This window comes from Struthio camelus, chromosome W (genome assembly GCF_040807025.1).
Source record: "Struthio camelus isolate bStrCam1 chromosome W, bStrCam1.hap1, whole genome shotgun sequence".
NCBI classification, from domain to species: domain Eukaryota; kingdom Metazoa; phylum Chordata; class Aves; order Struthioniformes; family Struthionidae; genus Struthio; species Struthio camelus.
In genome coordinates this window covers 31,786,635-31,809,709 of record NC_090981.1, presented here as the reverse complement: position 1 = coordinate 31,809,709, position 23,075 = coordinate 31,786,635, and the positions used below count along the sequence as shown (strand labels likewise).

General features: G+C 37.8%; 1 protein-coding gene across 1 annotated transcript in view; it reads right to left on the bottom strand.

The window, feature by feature from the left end:
• The window catches only part of LOC104140156 (uncharacterized), a 99,184-nt gene that overhangs the window by 8,999 nt on the left and 67,110 nt on the right, over positions 1-23,075 (bottom strand). Inside the window, exon 4 of the mRNA XM_068926371.1 lies at positions 16,616-16,723. Coding sequence (XP_068782472.1) covers positions 16,616-16,723 — 108 coding nt within the window. The remainder of the gene's footprint in view (positions 1-16,615; positions 16,724-23,075) is intronic.

Below are 23,075 nucleotides of genomic sequence, written 5' to 3'. Positions count from 1 at the left end.
GGAGGGGTTTTTTCTTCTTCTCTCAGATCTAGTGAATTACCCACCATGTTGTTTATTTGTTTTGTTTTGTCTGCACAGGATGTTTTTCTAACGATTTGATGAGTGTCTCTTAGTCATTTTCAACTTTAGATTTTATCTTGCTGAGGTCTTTGTATATTCTGGAAAACAGCTTCTAACTTCTGCGAAATTAATTTGATTCCTTACTGTTCAAGTGAGAGTACCTTCTTCATGAGGTGAAGCTTTTACAACCATGTTGAACAATATTGCTTAACAGTTTTCTTTTTTTCAAGCATACTTCTCCTTCTCAAATTCCAGTGGGAAGATGAAAGTAGAAGTGAAAATCTTGTATTTTGAGTTGTTGTGCAGGTATCATTCCTTTTACCTACACTGCACAGGCTCTATAAGTGTTTCTTCTCGGTCTAGTAGGTTTTGGGGGTTTTGTTTGTTGGCTTGTTTTAAATGGTTTGTTCCATATTCCAGCTACTATCATGCCTCTAAGACATGACTCATTTTAATCGATACTGCTGCAAGACTTCCTCCTCAGTAATGTCACTCTTTTTGGACTTCCCAGTTAAAAAACTTTCGCTTGTGTGTTTCATTTTCATATTAAGTACAATGGTCCCCCAATTTCTATTGCAGGCCTCGAGTGCACGTTAACTGAAGCCCCCACTTCAGTTCATCCCCTACAAGTACCAGAAGGTTTCTGCCGAGTTGGCCAGGCTGCCTGCCCTGTCCATCCGGCCACACCATCCCTGCGGGAACACTCTCCTGTGGCACCCAGGGCTCTCCGCCAGCCCACAGCAGCTTTGGCCTTCTTTATGCAGTGCCAGAAGTCCCACGGTCTCTCTGCAGCACTGCCTGTGTGGTGGTGACATGTCCTTCCTCAGTGCTCCGGTATCTGAGAGGGGAAACTAGGTAAAACCAGAGCTCCTGATGGAAGCTGTACCTGCCATTTTGCAGTGGCTCTTCTCCGCTGTTAAACTACCTGAAACAGGAGCAGGGTGAATATCTAGGCTACGTCTGCCTTCTTCTAACTGAGAAATGGAAGATGGATAAGGAAAGTCAGCTCCTTGACCTTTTAAACTTGCTTTGTTTCCCCAGTGATGTCCTCAAGTACCCAAAGGCAACCTGCTCAGTGTCTTTCTCATCAAGTTTCTGGACAGTACGAACAAGGAACCTTCTAAGAACAGACATTTAAGTCAGTAGTTTCTTAAGTAATAGAGGTAACATCTGGCCACCAGGCATTTGACAAAGCCCAGAAAATTATAATTTTTCCTCTTGCCATCCGTTGTGTATGTCTCACTTCCATTACATGGTTTGAGAAATAAAATAAACACTTAGCAAAAGTGAAATAAATAAAGCCACCACAGTTCCTCCTACTTCTATCAGTTTGAGTCTCTGCAGAGCTTTTGTTTTCTTCTTGAAGCAAGTCGCAGGGTAGAGAAATCAGATGTGTGAAATCCTCCACATTTGAAAGCTTCAGAAATCTATGATGTATTCCACTGGGAGCAGGAAAAACTGCTAGACTAATTTATTCAAAATTTAAAGAATTCTTTGATCCATACGTAAAGGGTTGTTATGGGGGAAATTACAAAGTGCCCTGTGAAACTTTTTACAGGCCTGCAATAAAGCTGTAAGCTTTATTAGCTTACAGCTTAAAGCTAAGTCATAGGAATTTGAATATGCAAGTCAGAAACTAGTAGGTGACCACATTTCGTGTGACATAAAGACCCCATGCAAAGTTAGTGGGAGGAAGGAGCCTTGCTCAGCAAAGCCCAGGCAACATCTCCAGGGCCAGTGAAAACCGTGCTTCCCAAATGCTTTTGTTAGCAAGCAGAGGAAGAAAAGAGCTCCATCTAATTAAAAATAGACATCACAGAAAGAAAAATACAAGGGTAAATCACTGATGGAAACTAGCTGTCCCTGCAATAAGTGGGACAAATATCAAAGCAGAGTGCAAGGTATGCAGGACAAGAGGCAATAGATCACGCAAGCAGTAACAGCAACGACCTTAACGACTTAGAGCAAACTAGAGGAGAAAAAACAAAGAATCCGAGGCTGGTGGTGATGCAGCATCAGTTGCTTGTCACGGCTCTTCATATAGCACAAGCAGACATCCTACAATTAGCTCATTTATTACAGTAGGCTAAATACCACATTACTTAGACAAGATTCAAAAAAGACACACGGGAGAAACTGTTTGAAGCAAGGCTGTCCACCAAAAAGACCGCCCAGCCAAAAAGAGGAGATGGAAACCTCAGTTTTGCAAAATTTAAAATACTTTTGTCCTGTTCTCTGTAATTCAAAGCATATGTGTTGTGTTAAGACAATGCATATGCCTGTGGATGAGCTCATTTTCTAAGTACTTCTGGGCTCAGTCAGGAGTGCTCTGGATTTAACAGAGCCAAGACGTACATTTCTCTTTTTCCTGAACACGTTTTGTTTTTTTAGTGGTAGGCTGAGCTATTTTATCACTGAACACTTCAAAATGTTTTAACATTTTAAGGCAAAAATCATAGTTTGCTGGAACAGAGTCCATTCAAATACTTTTTATTCCTCATAGATATAAATCAACTTGCTACACAAAAGACCGAGGACAAAGCATGACTTGAAAAGAGATCCTGTTTTGGGAAATATCCTACACTAAATTATCTTTACTGTGCCTAAGTTATCTTTGGCATATGTGAAAAATTAAATCCTTTCTCCTGCTAAGTAAGATTTTTATATATATTAAAGCACAGATTTACTTTTGTTTTATTACTGATGAAGATCAAAATTTTATCTGCGTGGTAACTGGAACTATGATAGCTGATATGGTTGGAATATTGCCCTGACCACTTCCATTTTCTCCTCTTGTGTTTTAGTGTTCTCAGGGAAGAATCTTAAAGCTTTATCAGTTTAATGACAGTCAGATTCATTTAAATAAAGCAATGAGGGGGAAAAATATACCACCTCTCTCTTGCACATATGTAATACACATTAAAGAGCTTTTTTTTTTTTAAAAAAAAAACCCAACATTTTCTGTTGACTGGTTTTATCAAAGTACTTATTTATCTCTAGGTATTGGACTAACAATGTATTTATGGACCTGTAAACATTTATCAGACACTGTAACTTAGATTTTTCTCTCCTGACCAGTGCTTGCAAGCCTGTTATATAGCGATTCATGTCTCAATATTAAGAATGCTTTTTTCTGCTGTTTACAGTTGAGGTATAAGCAGTAGGACAGCTATGGTCGTCTCTTGCAATTCAAAGTGGTGCACAAGGCACTTCAGAGAAGACTTTACCACACTTACAGTTAACAGAGAAAACAGACCAATTTCATTTTCAGTATAGGATGTCTGGTATACGAATTGCTCAGGACCTCTGGCTAGCCTTGCAAAATAGCAAGGACATAAAGGGAGATAATCTCAAGCATGGCACTGTAATATACAGTGCACTACATTTCCCTTGTATTGCTTTAGATATGACATTCGCAATAATTTGCTTGTATTTTGGATAGGGTTATTTTTAATCACTCAAAGGTTGGAAGGATTTCAGACTAAAGCACTCTGTTTAAGATACTGCCTGGATCTTACAGTTATTATTTGTATGCTTCTCTGTTTTCTTCAGCTTCATTCTACTTTTTTGATGCATTTAAGAGCAGATGGAGATGTTTTTAAAAATGCACGGTTTATTCACGATCTAAAATTACTAACGGGGTGCTTATGTGATCTTACATTTATAGAAATAAATACAGATTAAAGAGAAGTGCCAAATTTAGGAGATTTTTTGAGTCTGCTAAAAGCCTTGCTCAAGGCGGTATGTTTGAAAAGAGTAATAAATCTAATGCATAGACTAAAATTGGAGATTGCAGTCATTCCATATTATATTCAAAGACTGTGCTCTGGAAGGATTTGCAGACAGACAAATTCAGTCTTATGGTGCAGATGTGTAAACAGATTGCTATATTACTTACATGGAAAAGTTTTGCCAAGCTGTTGGATTCATCCAGCACGAAGTCAAAGCACCAAAGCACAGAACCAGCATGAGGGAGGCCAGCTCGGTCTGTGCCTGCTCCTAGCACGCGATCCACAACTGGTAGGATCAATTCATATCCCAGTTGGATTTGATCTTAGTGCCGTCCCAAGCACCCACTGACCAGTTCTGGCCACCTTACTGAGTGGTGCTGTGGCGTTTGGGTCTGCATTAACGGCTGAAGGCTGGATAATGCTCTAAGGCTATGCTGTTGCATCTTAATTTTAGCTGAATTTCTAGCTGTGCTTCTAAGATTGCCTATGCATGTTAATCCCATCATCTAATTACAGCCTCAAAAGGCAAAAATACAAAACTTCATTGGGTGTGTTGACAGTCCTGCAATGGGATATTTACAAATTCTAACACTGGAGAGCTGAGTTGTACTTCAGCAGTTGTCAAGATCACAAAAACAGATGTAGGCTGGGAAAGCCAGGGCGCTCATCCTTCATTTTACAAACTCTAGCAAATCACCAGCTGACAGCCCACTACAAAACTCCACTAGTATTACTGAAGAGGCAGCAGGAAACTGGGATTCCTCGCCTTACTGAAACCCGCATCAAAAACCATCACCCTGCATTTCCTTTGAACAATTTCCATGAAAGCATGCTCAAAGAATATCTGCTGCATCAAATCCTTAAAAACACACACAGGCACACACCATAAATAGCTCACTTCCTAGCAGGAGAACCAACCAGATCCTTAGCCATCACGTACACCTAAGCTGTGAGTTGTTACATATCTGGCCAGAAAATACACATCTAGGCGAATTTTAAGGTTTAGAGGTGCCTAGTAACTCCACATTTATGCAGAGTCTGCATAAAGCGTTCAAAAATTCAAATTTTTGGACTGTGCTGTCAAAAGTAACAACACAATCCTTTTGTATATCTACCATACATTTTTTTCGATATATTTTTAAAGTGTTTTGGCTTACTAGATTGTATGTTGTGGCTTTTTATTTTTAATGTGTTAAAGTGATTATCTGCACAAATTTTTACTTTTGTCCTATGTGGACCTAATTCAGAGAATCATTTGCATAACAGTTTTCTGAACAGGGATGCTCTTTTGACTCAAGATCAGAAAAAATAGAAAATAAAAATGTAATTATTGAAGAGCTGAATCCTTCAATATTCTACTCCTCCTAGTTTTCCATAATCCATAAATTAATAATTTGTAGGCTGATAACAATGATTTGACATATAAATATATTGCAACACTATTATACTCATACACAAGAGTATTATATCCTCCTGCACATGACACTTCTACAGCACTCCTTGAAGTAGTAAAACAGGCAAGAGAGAGGTCTCTCACTCCATTTGCCAGCTTCAGCTGCCTAATAACTGAGAAAAAGAAATTCCATTCTATTTTTCAATCACGGAATCACTGAACTGATGAGACCTCTGGTAGGTCATCTCATCCAGACAGTACTTAATTTTTGATGTTCAAAAAGAGAAGGAAAAAAAAGAAGAAAGGAGGAAAGTGAAGCAGAAACTTTTGAGGCCACCATCAAACTTCAACTTACACGTAAATTCTAAATTAAGCTCCATTTCCTTTTTAGGAAAAAAACTTATCTTAATACCATATGTCCTGTAAATCTCTCCTCCTTTTCTGTGCTAAAAATGCTGTAAAGTTGTTTCTTCCCTTCATGCTGTAAATCTGGAAACATGTCAACGTGTACGCTGCAAATGGAACAAAAGGGTTATTTTAAACCTTAGCTGAGAATCAGAAATAAAGTTAGCAACGACATTTCGACCATGAAGTCTATTTCAGGAGTGCACTATAAAACAAAATATGAAAGTAAGTTTCTTCTTGCAGGAAAGTTAATATACTGTCACTTTGTCTGGAACATGAGTAAAACAGGCCAACTGTTTTGGAATTTGCCAGGGCCTCTATTATTCCTAGCCATTATCAAAACAAACTCTCACAGGGCAGACCTGCTAAGGATGAAATAAAATTGCTAGGACCTATTTTTGCCTCTCATTTATGTGAAAAATAATTCCAACTTTTCTGAAGTCTTCGGAACTATAACATGGCAAAATACTATACTGAAATATCAGGGGAATGATTTTAAACACAGTCTCGGGTCTTTAAGGAAGCTTATAATACCAACAGGGCAAACACATATTTAGTTTGATTCAGCCCCTGGAGCCTGTCTGCTCTGGTAGGTTACCAGTCTTTCAATTATAAAGTTTTTCCCCACGTGGCCTACACTGAATCTGAGATTGAGTTAGCCAGATCTTTAAATACCAGGCCCAGACAATCTGAAAACATTTAACTTATCCAAAATACTCTCTTGTGTCTCGTCTGCCTATTCTGCGTAGGGATCTCACTCTTCTGTCTCCAGTACCAGCTGTCCTTACCACTTGCACGCAGTTAGAAAATGGAAACACATAGTTACCACATTAAAAACCTTTAGCACTGGGTTGTATTAACATTATAGAAATAACTGTGGCATTCTGCTGCTTGGGGCTCCCTTTGAGACAAAGCAGATGCTCATCAGCTTTTGTTCTGCTCTCAGCTACAGGGAGATCTGAGGTTGTTTCAGAGCGTTCCCACTAATGAACACTTTAGAGAAACTGAGATTCATCATTATTCCTTACGAAGTTAACTGTGTATAAAGTGATATTTTCAACTTCATAACAATCCTTTCTATATATCTTACACAATTCTCATTTTAAGAACTGCATTTACTTCCATGACAGTGAAGCATAAAGGGATTGAGTGCAGTAAAGCATCTGTTTGAGAGCTGCAATTTGAGAGGACACATAGTCATGACACAAGTTAATTGCTTTACTTTCATATAACAACATGCCATAAAGTTAATGCATTCCAGTTAATACTCTCTTTACACTTTCATTGAAAGTTACTACTAAAGGAGCATGACATGCATATTGAACATTAAAGTTATTCATGTCTGGAGCTTGAGGCCATGTAAGTTATAACAGCTAGAGCTAATCAAAACTATTTTAGGGGGAAAAGGTATTTTTAATGCAATTTCCACAAAAATCTTATTTTTGTATAGAAAAAACCAAACATTTTCAGTCAAAATTTATAAAATTCCTTTTTGGAAATGTTACTGTGTTGTCTGATGAGAATATTTATTTGCCTTTGGTCACTGCGCTAATGTCCCACAAGGTCAAAATTTTCTCGCTGGGATAGCGCCTTCTGCATGATGTTGTGTTTTTCTATCTTTCTTAGTCACTGTGAGACAGCCTAAAAGTCTGTTTCTGTTATTCCATGAAAGACGCAGTCCAGATTAAAACAAACAAACAAATAAACAGAAAAGAAAAAGAATCTTCAGGGACTTTCAGTGAGAGAGTAACTCTCAAATGGAATTTTTTTGTCAGTACTAGGCCAAAAAGTTAGGGTGTTCATTTCCTTGACAAATAACTAGTATTTTCTAAATTAGCAAATAGTTTACATAAGGGAATCCAAACAGCAGAAAATCCTTTTGGGGATAAAAAAAATAATTTTCATTGAAAACATTCAATCATCTCAACTTAGAGTATTGCAATCTATTATTTAGAAACAAGTGCTGTTTAAAAATCATACAGAAGTTAAATTTTCAGATAATCAAAATACAATTCAAGAAAATAAGGACTAGGAAGTCCAAACAAACAATAGAGCAGGAGGAAAGAGAAAAATATATAATTCACTGATTCGCCATGTAGGAGATGGAGTGGAAGGCCAAAAGCCCATCTTAAGAAAAATCAAAATCTAGAGAGATGAAAAAAAAGATGGTCATTGTATTTGTGGAACTGATGAGCCTTAATAACAAAAGGTCCTTGAGGAATTGCTTACTAAAGCAAAAAACAAACTCTATAGATAGATTTCTGGAATGTGAAATCAATGTATGCAGCAACAACAAACATGCAAGCAAGGTTAAAAAACTGAAGGACTATAACGTCAAAGTTCTTGCAGTAAATGAATGCAGAGAGACAGAAGATGAAAAATGAAATAAAAATAATAATGTATTTGCAAAGGTAAGATGGTTTCCTCTTAGAGGAAACAGCACTAATTATGATTTCCAAAGCAGAAAAATTACTTATGGTTTAGGAGGCTGTAAATAGCCTAATGGTTTTAAGCTGGGTCTAAGCCATGAAACTGATGATGTTATGAACTATGCAACTATAATCATGCAATCAGTTGCCAATTTAAAAAATGCCTCTCAACCTCAAACTGACCATTTTTTCTATAAAAATGGTAGGCATTAACGCCAAGACTGGAGAGCGTAGCAGTGGAGAATATAACGGGGAAATGCAATGTGAATTGTCCCAGCAAGGATGCCAGTGGTGAGACAGAAGCCCATTGGATGTCAGGGCTTTTCTCAGCAGGGCACTGTCCCCATAGGGATGGATGGGTGTTCCCCATCTGTCCCAGGACAAACCTGGCCATGCAATTTTGGACAAAGACGTAGACCAGCTTTGCATGCTCCATTATGACAGAAATCCAGCATCCAAAGATCAATGTCAAGAAACAATTTCCAGTTCACTCTAGAGCAGCTGGAATGTTATTGTATTCCAAAGAGAAAAAATTATGTGCTGATAGCTCTATATTTATGTATATTAACTATGTAGCTTGCATAGCTGAAGTAAATGCAGAAGTGAGTGAACGGTTTAATATGAACATTGGTGCTAACCGCAGCGTGAGGCTTTCATTTCTACTATTTCTGTCTGCCATTAACTTCATTACAAAGAAGAAGGCTGAGAGTTACAAAACAAATATGAAATGGCTTAAAAGATATATGTACTTTATGTACTTTAAAAGGACTAGAGAACTTCCATGCCATTACTTGCTCATATTATGCCTGCCCATATTATGTCTGCCATTATTTCTCTTATAACTAAGTTAATATCCCTGCCATGCATTAGGGGTGAAAGAATGTAACCTTGAATAGAAAATCAAAATTCACATTTTGCTGCTGTCATAAGTCTAAGTGATAGCTCTACCAAAGTTCAAGCAAAGACTGGCCACCACCCCAAAACTGTGTATTTAATAATGATAACCTTAGTATCCTTCAATGGAAACAGTGTATTAGCAGTCAAATGAATGCAACAGCTGAGTCAATTCACATGCTTAGCAGTAATTGCACACTCGTTGGGCTATCCAAAATAATGCAACAAATCGGTAGCTATTTTCAACTTACGTAGTCAACAACTTGTTTGGTCACCAAAAAGCTACAAATTAGAGGCAAAATTAAAGGTATATATTCTCAATTTAAGTACCAGTTCTAGGTTAACACGTGGAAATGAAAGCTGGCAATCCAAAAGGCACTAACTGACATCTAACTGCCAGAGTAGCTCATACTACATGTTAGAAAGAATGTATTTTCAACACATAATAAGATTAACAGAGAGCTCAACATTTCCTTATCTCTGCAATTACCCAGAAAAAAAAGGGTGGATACATTTGAAATTTATTAAGAATAACGTATGAGTGTCTGGAGGGCAGCGAAGAGAAAACATGAACTGAGAGGACTGAAAAACTCATTATGTTGAGTGGTATTTACAGAGCTAAAAACATATGAAACCAACAACAGGGAAGAGACGTAAAGAACTGTCCAGGGTAGATAGGGCCAGCTGAGCCTTATTCGTGCCATGAAGGACAACACGAATGTGCAGAAAAGATTCAAATTCCTTTTCTGTTATCTTGTGTATCCAATATACGTTCATCAACTATCAGACTTTATAATGAAAAATAAACTGAAGCCTACTGTTCCAGTCAACACTGTATCTGCAAACACTTCCAAATTGGAACTCAAATATGCCATGACAGATCATTTGCAAAGACGCAAACAGATGGAGGCTTTGAAATATTCCTCAGGTGTGACTGACTCCTTGGCATAGTTTCATTAATTGGGCAATTTCAAAGGAACTGTGCTGATTTACAGTAGTGGCAGAGCTGATCATGGACTTTATTTTCATACAGTCTTTCCCCTGCATTTTCCTGGGGGAAGAAAAAGTAATGAAGATAAAATGCATCACTAAGGCCTACGACTTTCCAATAGGAAAAAGATAGGAGAAAAGGAGGTTAAAATGAAAATCCATTTTCATTAGTATATACTTATTTCAACTTTTCCAGGTTGGCAACTCCACCTCTGGGGCAAAAAAAGGTCAGCATTATCATGGAGAGATGAACCTGACTGATACATTTATGGGTGTGTATCAAAGACTAACAGAAAATACTTGATTTCAAAAACTAGGTAGAGGGACAAGAAGGCTGGAAGTATTGTTTCTGTGAATACGAGTGGAGCTGACCATTACTTTATGGATTTATTAACCTTTAAAGGGCAGCAATACACAGAAAAATATATTTTCTTTCCTTTGGAATTGTATTATATAAGCACTGCTATATTGATTCAGACTGCTGGTCTAACACCATGCCTTAAGAGCAGCCAGCAATGCCTGCTTAAGAAAACTAAGGCAAATACAGTGTGATACATCTCCTGGCATGCCTTCCCTGGAATCACTGGTTTCATGACATCTTGATTCAAATGCTTGTATCCAGTAGCCCCCACGGACCTATCTTCTACTAGTTTATCTGTCTAATCTTTTTTGAATTCATTTATAGTTTCAGCCTGTACAACCTTCTGTGGAAATTAATTCAACAGTTTAATTAAGCAGACTGTGAAGAAGCATTTCTCTTTAAAAATAAGAGGCCCAGAAAAGCCTGCTGCTTGCTTATTTCAGTGGGTACCTGCCAGATTTTGTGCTAAAAGGAGTAACATTTAGTCTATATTTGCCTTCTCCCTAACATAGCTGATTCTGCAGAGATCTATCAGATGTTGCTTTTGTCTTTCCTTTTCCAGGTTGAAGAATCCTAGCCTAGTTAGCCTCTTCTCCTGTAGCAAGCATCCCTAAGCTTCAGTTATCCTTGCTACCCTTCTTCATTTTTCTATTTAGGCCTTTTTGAAAGGGGCTTACAAGGCCTATATATGCTATTCAAGACACGACTGGGAGAGTGAAATATTCTATTTTGTTCTTTGCTTTTTCCTTATATTCCCTAGTATTTCTGTACTGAGCTTGGAGCTGTGCACTATGTCTCCACCACCTCTTTATGACTGCTAAAAATGACCTTTAATTTGGAGTTTGTCATCGTCAAACTGTAGCCAACCTGCTTTTCCTTACATTCATTCCTCACCAACTCTGCATTTCATTTGCCATGCTATCACCTAGTGAGCTGGTACCAGCAACTATTCGTAGGCAACTTTTGTTTTGACTGCTCTGAATAATTTGAAGCAGCAGCCAGCTTTGTCAGCTCATGCTTCGCCTCCTTTAAAGATCTTACATAAGTGGGCTGAAATGTCAGAGACATGTGGGACAGCCACCAGGGAACCTCCTTTTGTGAAGACTGACTGTGTTTTTCCAACTTTAAAATAAAGTCTAATCAGTTATTAATACATAATAAGACACCTTTTTATCTTATGACTGTTAGTTAGTGTCTTTGGTGCTGGAAATGTTAACATTTGCTTGAATGTAGGAGCAGTACATTATCCACATCATCCTTAATTGCATAATCACTGCCCGCTTCAAAAGAACACTCCTAGATCTGTAAACTATAACTTTTCCCTGCAGAAAAACAAGTCAATTCTATTATATCATATTTTCACGTGTTTCAATGAATTCTTCTATCTTTTTTTGTTAACTTTTCAAACAATTTGCCTACTATGGAAACCAGTCTTAATGATGTGCTCCTCCCTTGATCTTCCTAAAGCCCTTTTTAAGGCTGGTGAACACACCTTTGCTTCTGTTCTAGTACTGAGGCTGAGTGAAGCAATACAGCTACACATTATGCTTAGTAATTCTGCCATTTCACATTTGAGTTTCTTCAGTACTTTTGAGTGACTCTTGCCCCTCTCAGCACTGGGGATTCGTTACGGTGTATTTCACCAACTACATCTCCACCAAACTATATATTCTCCTATTGGCATTTCGGTTTGAACACAACTCCTTAGGCTCATTCCTCTTAAAAGGGGTACCAGTGTGGGAGCTTCCAAGGCAGGTCTCTAGAGTGTTCAGATACAGATGAGAATTTGAACATCTTGTCCCTTCACTCTGATGCCTCCATCCCTCCTCCTTTTAATAATCCCTTCTCTGAGCGGAGAAACACGTGGTCACACCATGCAGCCTGGAATACCCAAGGATGCAAAGACACCTTTTAGCATGCTTTTGCAGAAGACAACTCACCGTGTGTGTGTGTGGTCAGCCAATTCTCCTGCTCAGGGGAAAGCTATGGGAACATGTCCCTCGTTCCTTCAGTTTCCACATTTTTTAGGTTTCAAACATTCTGTAGGGAAAGAAATACAGCCCTGCAGCTTGTGGAGGATAGAAAGGAAATTTCTGGCGCTTCTGCTCCCACAAAAGAGCAATGAAATCTTAGTGGTGTCTTGTGTCTTCAAAAACAGGTAAGCACAGCACGCAGCTGAGTCAACAGCAGAACAACTCACTACCCACACTGTTAACAGGCAAGCCTAAAATAAAAGAGTCCTTCAAGATATCGATATAGTCAGAGAGATGGAGTATACTAGTTACTTTAAAATGGACCTAAACTTGCTCTCTCATTCATCAAATCTAGCTGAAATAAGCACAGATAGGCCCAAGAAGAGGGTTAAGGATCATTGCCAAACAGACTTTATATCTGTCAAAGAGAATTGGAACAGTCTCACATTCAGCTCAGGGCTCTCTAAGCAATAGCACAGCAAAAAAAAAAAAAAAAGAAAGAAATGGAAACAGAAAAGGGATGAGTCAAGTAATCTGTCATGAATAAGTCTGCTCTAGAGCCTTCTATCCAGTTCCAGGGCAGTCTTATCCAGCAACGTCAATACCAAGTTCTCACTTATTACCTTCAGCCTAGGACTCCTCTGCAGGTGGTGACTTTTACTCTTTCCTGTCCATGCAAATAAAGGGCAGAGAACATCTGAGCCTTACTTTGCACAAAATATATTTGTATATACCTTGCACAAGTCTTTATATTCTCTTCCAGCAATAAACACTAACAATGCATCTTAGTATCTGCACAGCAGATTATTTATGTGCAAGAGTTCTGTTAAAAATAAACGGACAATGTAATGTAAAAGTGCACTCCAGCTTGAATCAATAAAAAAAAAATTACCAGCTGGGCTATGGACGGTGCAGCAAACTGTGACAATGCAAAATCTAAGAAGAAATATAAGCCTGTAACATCAAATGAAGGATTATCCTGATTTGGGAAGAATCTATTCCAGCAAAAAAATATTTATAGTATGCTTTTCAAAACAATTTCTATAACATTGATACTTCAAAACAAACTCAATTTTTTTTGCTTCATACCCAAATCTCTACTCTTCATTTGAGGCCATACCTGGCCTGGTTCTAGGTACATACATGAGACACCAGAGCATCACCGTTTTCCAGGAAATACCTGTTCTGCACTTTCCACTCAGCCCCATGCAGAATTTGTTCACAGAATCACAGAATGGTCAAGGTTGGCAGGGACCTCTGGAGATCATATAGACCAACCCCCCCTGGCTCAAGCAGGGTCAGCTAGAGCATCTTGATCCTATTTGCAGGCTAACCTTTAAACTTTAAAGCTATATATCAATAAATACATGTGTGTACACATATATATACACACACATATGAATATAGTTATATATATGTGTGTATGTGTATATATATATACACATACATATGTATGGGTGATGGATGTATAAATACATATACACACACACAAACATGTATGGCTATATATGGTGTTTGAATTTTTTGAACAAAACGCCAAACCCCACAGCCTTTTTAAGTTAACCAGCTTATTTGTATTTTAAAAGGTGCTTATTACTCCTGGTAAGCGAAGCCTGTTTCTCTTCCCCACACTTATCTCAAAAAAGGCAAGATAGATTTTTACAAAGTACTTCTCAAAAAAATTTGCTTCAGAGATAAAAGAAAGCGTGGAAAAGATGAACCCAAACAGTATATTTTCAGTATGTTAGAAACATAAAGGTTAACACTTTCAAAACTTCTAAATGACTGTGGAGCAACAGTACCACCAGACTTCAATGGGACTCTACTTCCTATTCAGTGTTCTGAAAAATTGCACCAAAAAACTGTATGCACCTTATTTTTTTCCCTTCCCCCAATCCTTCCAGAATAATTGTTTTTCTAATGTATTTCCTCATTTTTTTCCGTTCAGCACCAAATTTAACCCATCTTCATTCAATTTTCCGACCAAAATATATAATACTCTTTCCCACTAACTGCCATTCAATGGCTTGTGGACATTTACTGTTGCTTTCCACAACCTCCGACTTCGCCTGAGGATCAAGTGCTCATCGATGCTAATATAAAGAGTAAATCTCTTAAAACGAGCAAGTTGGGAAGAACTGCCACCACATTTTTGTGGCCCTGGATCCAAAACGGACACAGGTACCTGGTGGCTCCCTGTAGTCAGCGAGAAGACAGAGGTATCCTTCTTCAGTGGGGCAAATTGCTCTCTGGAGGTTTTGACACGTGCCTCTTCCTCTCCATTTCAGTTTAGGCACATCAAGTTTAACGGGTATAAATGTAGTTTGTGCCTATGGACAAAAACTGCTATGGCATTCATTGCCAGCTTGGGGGGATGTCTGGACCTCATGTTCCCTCAGAGAAGCAAAGTTCCCTTTTGAAGCTGCAACCTGGCTTACAGTTTCCAAAACAAAGCAGGTAAGACAGCCATTACTTGCAGGTTTATGATGTATGAAGGAATTGTTTAAACTAAGTAGAGCATCAGGGAAACACATTCCCCCTTGTGTTAAACATTAACGCCATTCTCAGGCTGATGTCCATTTTTATAGTTGCATAAAGATTTATTTTTTGTAAAGTAGATTACAATCTCACAACCTGTGTTCAAGCTTGATACCACTCCTATGCTAAAATGAGTACAGTGTAACCACTTTCTATCTGGTTTATTATTTCCCTACTGGTTCTCACACCTTCACAAGTTAAAAATTAAACCAGCGATTTCAATGCTTATAGGATGCAAAGGGCTTCTAATGAACTTGCATCTGTGGCAAAGACGACAAAAAAAACCCAGAGGCAGCAGCTATCAGGGTGATCCCCTGCAGTGCTGATGTACAATGCATTTGAAAAGGGATAAGAAATACATTTTTAAAGGACGTCAAATTTAATTTCCCTTCAATCCAAATCACACCGGCATGATTGCTTGATAAAGAAATCAAAGCCCACTACATTGTTTGGTTATGGGAAAAAGAATTTGAACAAAAGTTCCTTCAGTAATTCCAATTTACTAGTCAGAAACCTGAAAAGAGTAATGATTTATGACATTTTATGACATTTAACATGACATTTTAAAAAACCTGAATGTCATTCCCTATACTCTTCATTTCATGTATGTTAATATAAGTTGCACAGCTTGAAAAAACTGTAAAATGTCTTCTGGATCATTTTTAGTGTTTTTGTTAAAGTCTAGGTCAGGAGGTTGAATAAAGCAGGTTATTTCCTGTCTATGTCCGTCAGAATATATTTACATCCTTACCTCTGACAGAAAATTAATTGGATAATTAAGCTACCAGGGCTTACGGTTGTGAGTAGCTATGTTAACCATTACTTAGATTAGGGCCAAAACATTATAAACCGGAGAAATAGAAATGTTACATGCTTCCTGACAGCCCTGTTTCACTGCCTTTCTAACCCACAGTGGTTACAGCAGACAATCTCCATCATCACAGCAAAAATGTCGAAATAATATTATTATTGGTGAAATAACATTATTATTCTTGCAAAGAGAAACAGAGTTAGGAGTTAGGACATATCCGCATTAAGCTATTTGTCCCTATTTAGCCCCCATATTTAGTCCCCATTGTGTGAGGATAGGCCAAAAAACAACAACAAAAAAATCCCTAACTTTTTTTCCTACCTCATTCAGTGCAGCCTGGTCTCATAGAACTGCAGAGTGAATGAAGTAGAGTATTTGTGTGAGAAGGAGGCATGAGACAGGCTAAGCTATGGTTAAAACAACTAAAAGCTGCCCTGGATAACGAGACTTTACTGTTCCCTTTGCCGCTGCCTTCCTATAAACGCAGCCCAGTTTCCTGGACACTGCAGTCGAGGTCCTGCGGCTGTGCCAATATGAAATATATCCAAATTCCCAGGGTCACAGCAGGAGCCGAAGCGCTGTCCCGTGACACAAGGCCGTGAGCGCCGTTCCTTGTAGGTTCGGTGCTCGATGCCCCACGCGCTGCCAGCGGTGCCCAGGCGCCGCTCGGGCCAGCACGGCCAGAGACCGTTCCCAGCAGGCAGCAAGGATGGGGCCGCCCTCGGGTTTTTTGAGAGGGGGGAAAACAGAAAGAGGAGACCTTCGCGCTCTTAACACAAGATTATAAACCCAACATAAACAAACTCTGCTTTGCAGAGTGTGGAAGTCACAGATGCCGCGGAAGTCACTCAAGTTGTACTTTGAATGCATGAGCATGATATTACGCTAAAAGTCTGGTCCGAGCACCTTAAACTGGGTAGCCAAATTTAGTGGTAATGCTGACATCTCTGCAAAATGAATGTCACTCCTTCACCTCAGAAGTTATGCTATGAAACCAATTAATTAACATTTAAATCATAAGGATAAATACCACAGCAATTGCAGGGAAGGCTATTAATGTTGTCCGCAGAGCATAGTTTGAACAGCAGGTCATTAAGTGACGCCTATGTCTTCTGAACACCAACTGAAGCAGGCGGTCCTGTGCAAAATACAGAATAAATGCTCAATCAGCTGAATTAAGGTTCCATAGTCAATATCCATTCTTTAATTTCCTAACTTGCAAGTAGCTCATTCTGAAACCTCATTAATGTTCTTTTAACGTTTTGTGTTTGTTTAATAAGCAAGCATAGTACAAATACACCAGTTCCATTAAAGACATGCCAGCTTGAGAAAAGGCGTATGATCAACCATATTCGTACGCTGTAATTGTGATTTAAATTACCGAGCTTAGTGAATACTTAGTTCCAGTAAAGATGCTTGTTTCTTTTAATTATTTCAAGATATGAGACTGCATAAGCAGTAGTTACAACAGAACTCATACATTATATATAAATCTATACCTATTCAGCCAAAGAAACCTGAATAAGTTAAGCCTGCTTACCCACACTGTAAAATAAAATTCATTTTATTTAAACAAAGGATTTACTGACAAATTTAGTTCAATGTATTCAATAGTGGCAGAAAGCAAATGAAGGTAATAATTTGCCTTAAATTAAAATGCATTAGTTTTAGGAAAAAAAAAATCTCTGCAAAGCAACAGGATTTAACGTAGAGGCAGAAATACTTCCAAGATGCCTTTCATAAAATCCTTTCAAGGTACTGTATATAAAAAGTAACAAATGTTTCCTTACTAAATTAGCCCCTAGCTTCACAGCTGAAAGCCTAAGCAAATAAAAATGTTGGACTGTATTGTTCCATTAAAAAGCAAGCAATACTTTCTACTGATGTTCTCCTTAAAGTGTGATGGCACAGTCCCCTTCTTATTTTGAAAGTAGTTTTACACCTGATTCAGTAATTGTCAACAACTGTATCACAGGCAACAAGACCTCAATAAGAAAAGGTTATTGTGTCACAAAAAGGATCAAATGTAAAATGAGAAGTCATAATTCATAGAAAAGTAGGGCACAGCCAGTTTCCAGGTCCCTTATACTGGTACAAAAATGGAATAACTGCCCTGGTCTTTATAGCTATTTTAAGACATTACTTTTTTCAAGCACATTTCATATTGGATCAAGTTCTTCGTTCTTTAATTGGCAAAACTTATTGAAGAAAATGGTGGGACTTGTTTAATTAAAAACAAAAAGTTGATCAAATTCAGAATTCCCATCTTATGCCAGTCTTGATGCTTCAGTTTTTTCATTCTGGAGCATATAAATACTTAAGAATGTCTCATGAAATGGAAATTCAAAGCTCCACTTTCCACATTGCAACTTATTTTATTTCAAAATATTTTTATAGTTTTATTTTATGGTATCAGTATGTGTAAGAAATTTGAGATTCAATTCAATAATTTTCAGCAATAATTTGAATTGCGTCATGACATAATATCAAACATATATTGCTACAACGATTACCTAGTAATATATTGGTTTAAATATTGTATTATCTCAGTGCAAGGTAAGATGCAATTGTGACTCACTGAAACAACTTATTTCTTTCCCAGAGTTGACTGCCCTATTCTGATATCACAGTGTTTGTTACACAGTGAAGAAGTATAACGTTAATAGCAAAATACCTTAAAATAAAATAAAAAAAGTAAGCATGGATACAAAATTCCAAAGCATTCCAATGCCAATTTTAATTTAAGGGTTTCAACATTTAATTTATGCACTTTATATTTTGTTCCCTTGGGAAGTTTATGATTAAAATTGAGACAATTTCACCAAATTAACTGGTTAAATAAATAAATTCTCTGTGGAAAATCATTTTTCGATAAATATTTTCTAGGTAGCTTTGGGAAAGATGAGATAAAAATTATAGCATCATTCTATATATTGAAAGGCTTCTTTGCATGCACAATTTGACATTGCTGACAATTTGACATTGGTTTGCCTATGACACTTGTCCTATGCTAACTGGTTCTTTATTAGCTGAGGTCTTCAAGTTTTAGAGAGAGAAACATTTTTCCACTGGGCATCCTCTCCTGGTGTAATCTTCTCTGAGAAGCATGAAAAAGAACTGTAATTATAAGAAAAGCATTTATATAAACAAATGTCACCTTCTCAGTCAGCACAACTCACATCTTCCCACTTATTGACCCAAAAGAGTACTGTAAATGCTTGTAGCATTGCACAACCAATAAGAGAACAGAAGAGTGAGCCAATTCCATTTTCACAGCATTTCAGATTAATACAGCAAGCCAATTTTAATGCTGATGCGTATTGACATAGTTCCTTTAATTTTCGTAAAAACGGGTCAATTTACAGCAGCTGAAGATAAGGGCCAGAACTATTGTAATATTTAAGCAAGAATGATGCAAGTGAAAGAACCCTTGAGACTGCAAAGTGAGAGTTAGAAAGTCATTTTGGTTTAGAGCTTCAAAAGATGCTAAGCTTTTGCTCCTCTATCTGCCGTTCAAGCACCGCTGACATCTTCCAACTGTAAGTGTCATTTAGTGAGCCCTGGGGGTCGGTCGCACGGTTTATCCTGCACAAACTGCACCCCGTTTCACAACCCTCTCATCCCCTTGACACCAGAAGCTCTCATGAGCACTCTTTGGAGACAGCCCTTCTCTCCAGCTCCATGAATGGTGAATTTATGTACAATAGAGAAGTTTCAGCCATGGAGATCAAGCAAGAGGCACCATGGAAAGACCACCAAGCTGTTAATTTAAGTAGAAGCTGTTTGTGATCCATGCACTAGAGAAAAGTGTCTACAGCTAGTCTTTCAAAGAACAGAGTGGGAATCAGTAGTTTCTATAGTGCCATTGTGGTTTGCTTTTGGTAGGCAAGAACCCTCTTTCTGACAGCACTTTCTGTTTAGAGTCCTCTCCCGGGAACTGAGATCTGGACTGAACTCACCCCTTGACTCGAGGGGATCAAACTGAGTGCTCCCGGCTCTTGGGAGAGTCCTTTAATGGTACTACTCTGGTTAACAAAATCTCTTGCTGAAACTAAGCCATGGCGCAGAAATGACTGCACCAGAGTCAGAGGAAGAAGTGCAAAAATGCAATCAAAAGTATCCCTGCGGGGCCCTCCGCCTAGGCACAAGCTTTACATCCCACGCTTCCTCCTCAGGACAGTTTGTTTACCTTATCCAGCTGTGAATGCAAAGCACAGGGATAGGTCTGTAGCGTATTATCTGCTGGCCAGGCCATTCTTTCACGTATGAGATCCAGCCTTTCCAGAGATGGGAATTTAAGCTGGCTACCTGCTTCATGCCTTAACTCCTAAGCTGTCAAAAAGGCGTATGGCTCCAGAGTTGTTTCTGTAAGAGAAAACAGGCACCACAAATGCACTCTGAAGGAGCTCTCTCCCATCAGGGGCCTTTGAGTCCACCTAAGTGGTCCTGTAAAGCCTAACTGCTTGGACTGTATGTGAAATCACACTTTGAGTGCTCTTACACTTTCAAAATGAAGCACCACCTAATAGATTTTTAGCAGAAGATAATCAGGCGTCCAAGATAATTTTATACTTTGATACCTACATTCTGCCTATATGGTCCACTTTAAGCAGCCAGATCTTTTCTCGGCTCCGCCTCTAGCTTTTCTGACTCCTACACAGCTGAGATGCAATTTTATTATATATGAAACACTCTGAGTACATCTTTAACCCTATTTCTGACCTCATTCTCTTATAAATGCTCCTTCCTACGTTTACTGCAATAGCAGTTTTATACTATTGCAGTCTACAATAGTAGACAAGTACACAAGACTCAGAAGCCAGAAGGAAGAGGGAGAATCCAGTGCTCAGGTGTAAATATTTGTAGGGCATACTTGCTGCTCACTCTGGTCATGAAGGCCACAGAGGTGTGTCATCTTTGGCTGTAGGATGGTATGTTCAAAACTCTTCTGATAGGAAATTGTAATAGGTTTTAAATAATTATATAAAAACAGAGCTTGGTATGAAGCGATTTGGTTATCAAGCTTGATAATACAGCAGTTTCACAACGATGAAGAATAGTTCTTGGAATTCTTTTTCAAGTTCTCAAGTTCTCAAGTGAAAAAAAGAGATAAAACAGAGAAACTTTACAATAGTTTATAGTGAATTGCAGCAAAGGTAGGCAACACTTTTTTTTTTTTTTTTTTTTTTAGAAAGAGGTTCAACTCAAGTTTATATTGTCAGGCTGCTTTTGAAACACCATTCAAGAACTTCCTCCTCACTAAATTCCATTTAAGTATTATTTAAATAAAACTAAATTAATTTATAATCTTTGTGGAGCTACTCAAACCTGTTTTGGTTCCAACACAACTCTGTGTGCTCAGATGTTTTTTATTTTTTCAAATGTAGTGGGAAGATTTACTTTTCCTTTAACATAGATTTCTGTCTTTATGGAATTATTATCTGTGTAGACACTGGCAGATAATGATAGAAATAAAGTTAATTCAGTGGTTTGTCAAGGCTTTGATCCATTGAATTGAGGATTTACTAGTAACTTTACTACTCTGCAGATGCAAAGACAAAAACCTGATATTTAAAGATTCCTCAGCATTAAATGCTATAGTTGAGAGCAACACAGAGTTGCTTTAAACAAGCCACCCTCATATGGCTATTAAGGTTCCTCACTTATCGGCCAAAGAGACAGGACTAACTTAAGTAGAGCTAGTTGCAAATTTTTCCTTTAAAAAAAAAAAAAGAAGAAGAAGAAAAAGTCCTCAATCCACTGGAAATTGGCTCTGTTTAACTACTAGTGAAGATATGCAAACCTCCTCATCAAAAACCTGCTGATTAATGGAGAACACGCTGAGCACATCATCCTGGAGTCAGAGCATTCCTATACATTTTTGATTTATAGAAGAGATTTTGCCCAAAGCCTCACATCTTAGGTGAGCGTCCTAATCATCAAACTGCTGGTTTTATTACTGTACAGCATAGATGCATATCAATCTTTTTGTTCAAAACTCAAATCTTCCGTGGATTATTCTAGGTTTTTAAAATCCAGAACTGGATTTTAATCCAGAACTGGATTTTAAAATCTTAGAACTGGAAAAGTGATTTTTTTTTCTGCCCTGTAGCTTTTCAAGCTAACATCCTCTTTCTAAATATTTCTTATTTGTCAGCCTTTTCAGTAACGTTCAGACTACTGAAATCTCTTGGCAAATACCAAGGCCAGAAGAGCCTTTATTTGTTTGGAACAGAACTCAGACTTCACTCTGGCGAGATTTTAATTTTTTTTTTTTTTATTTTCCATGACTATGATTTAGAAGTACCTTTTCATTTTACAAGGACAAAATTTACTGTATGCATTAATAAATGCATATAAATACATCCTGTTTTAGGACAGTTAAGTTGGTTTAGCCACTTGTAGATTTTTGTTATTTCTCTTCCAGTTTAAACCCATTAACCAATCAGTAAGTGCATATTAACTGGGCTGGAACACTACTAACTGAATAGACTATAATTTAGAAAAGAGCTGAAGGCCAACCTTAATTCTGAGTATGCATTGAAATTAGTGGGATTCAAAGTAGCTAAATGCACCACTATTCCAGCACTATAACACTGAAGAGCCAAAAGGTATTTAAAAAAAAATCCCCCCCTCCCCATCTCTTCGTAAACATGAATAAAAATCTAGTTATTTAGCATTAGTAATTTAACCAGGCTAAATGTGAAGTGTATACATTAGGGTCTTGGACAAGCTCTGGAAACTTATTTTCTTGCTGTGTCACAGCTTTCTGCCTGGCTTCAGGAAAATCACTTCTGCCCATATCCTCCAAAAGCTATTTATTTGCCTGTCACTGATTGCACAATCTAACATCCTTGAGAATCTCAGCTTTAGAACTGAAGAATAACGAATGGAAAAGCCACCACTACAATAATGCACAGCGATGTTAAATATACTAAAAATTGCAAGGTGCATGGGCGGGGTCCAATGTAATATTTATGAAAAATGTATAGATGTGTTAGAAAAGGAGATTTTTTTGTTTGTTTGTTTTATACCACAGATTAACCAGTACACATTAAGATTAATATACCCCTCCACTCGTAAACTCAATTTCAAGGTCAGAAAACAAGTGAAAATAATTGTATTCAACAGTGCAGCAAGGCATGCTATTCCGTTATTGGAAAGATACATCTGGGGAACATATTTAGAAATACATACGTAATCTATAAATCCTGAGAATAACTTCAATCATCTAAAGAAAACCTACATTCAAGTCTAAAAAGGCCATGCACAAAGTTCAGCATAAGTTTTCAAGCAGATACTAGCAGGAACACTAAATGCATACTGGTTATTAACATTCAAGTAACAAGGTACAAATCACAAACAAAACCCATCTGCATTTTAGAAGGAATCATCTGTAATCATCTCCATGTATATATGGGAACCACGACAATTCATCCACTCTGCCTCAATTTTACCACATGATAATTCAAATACATTATAAATATTAC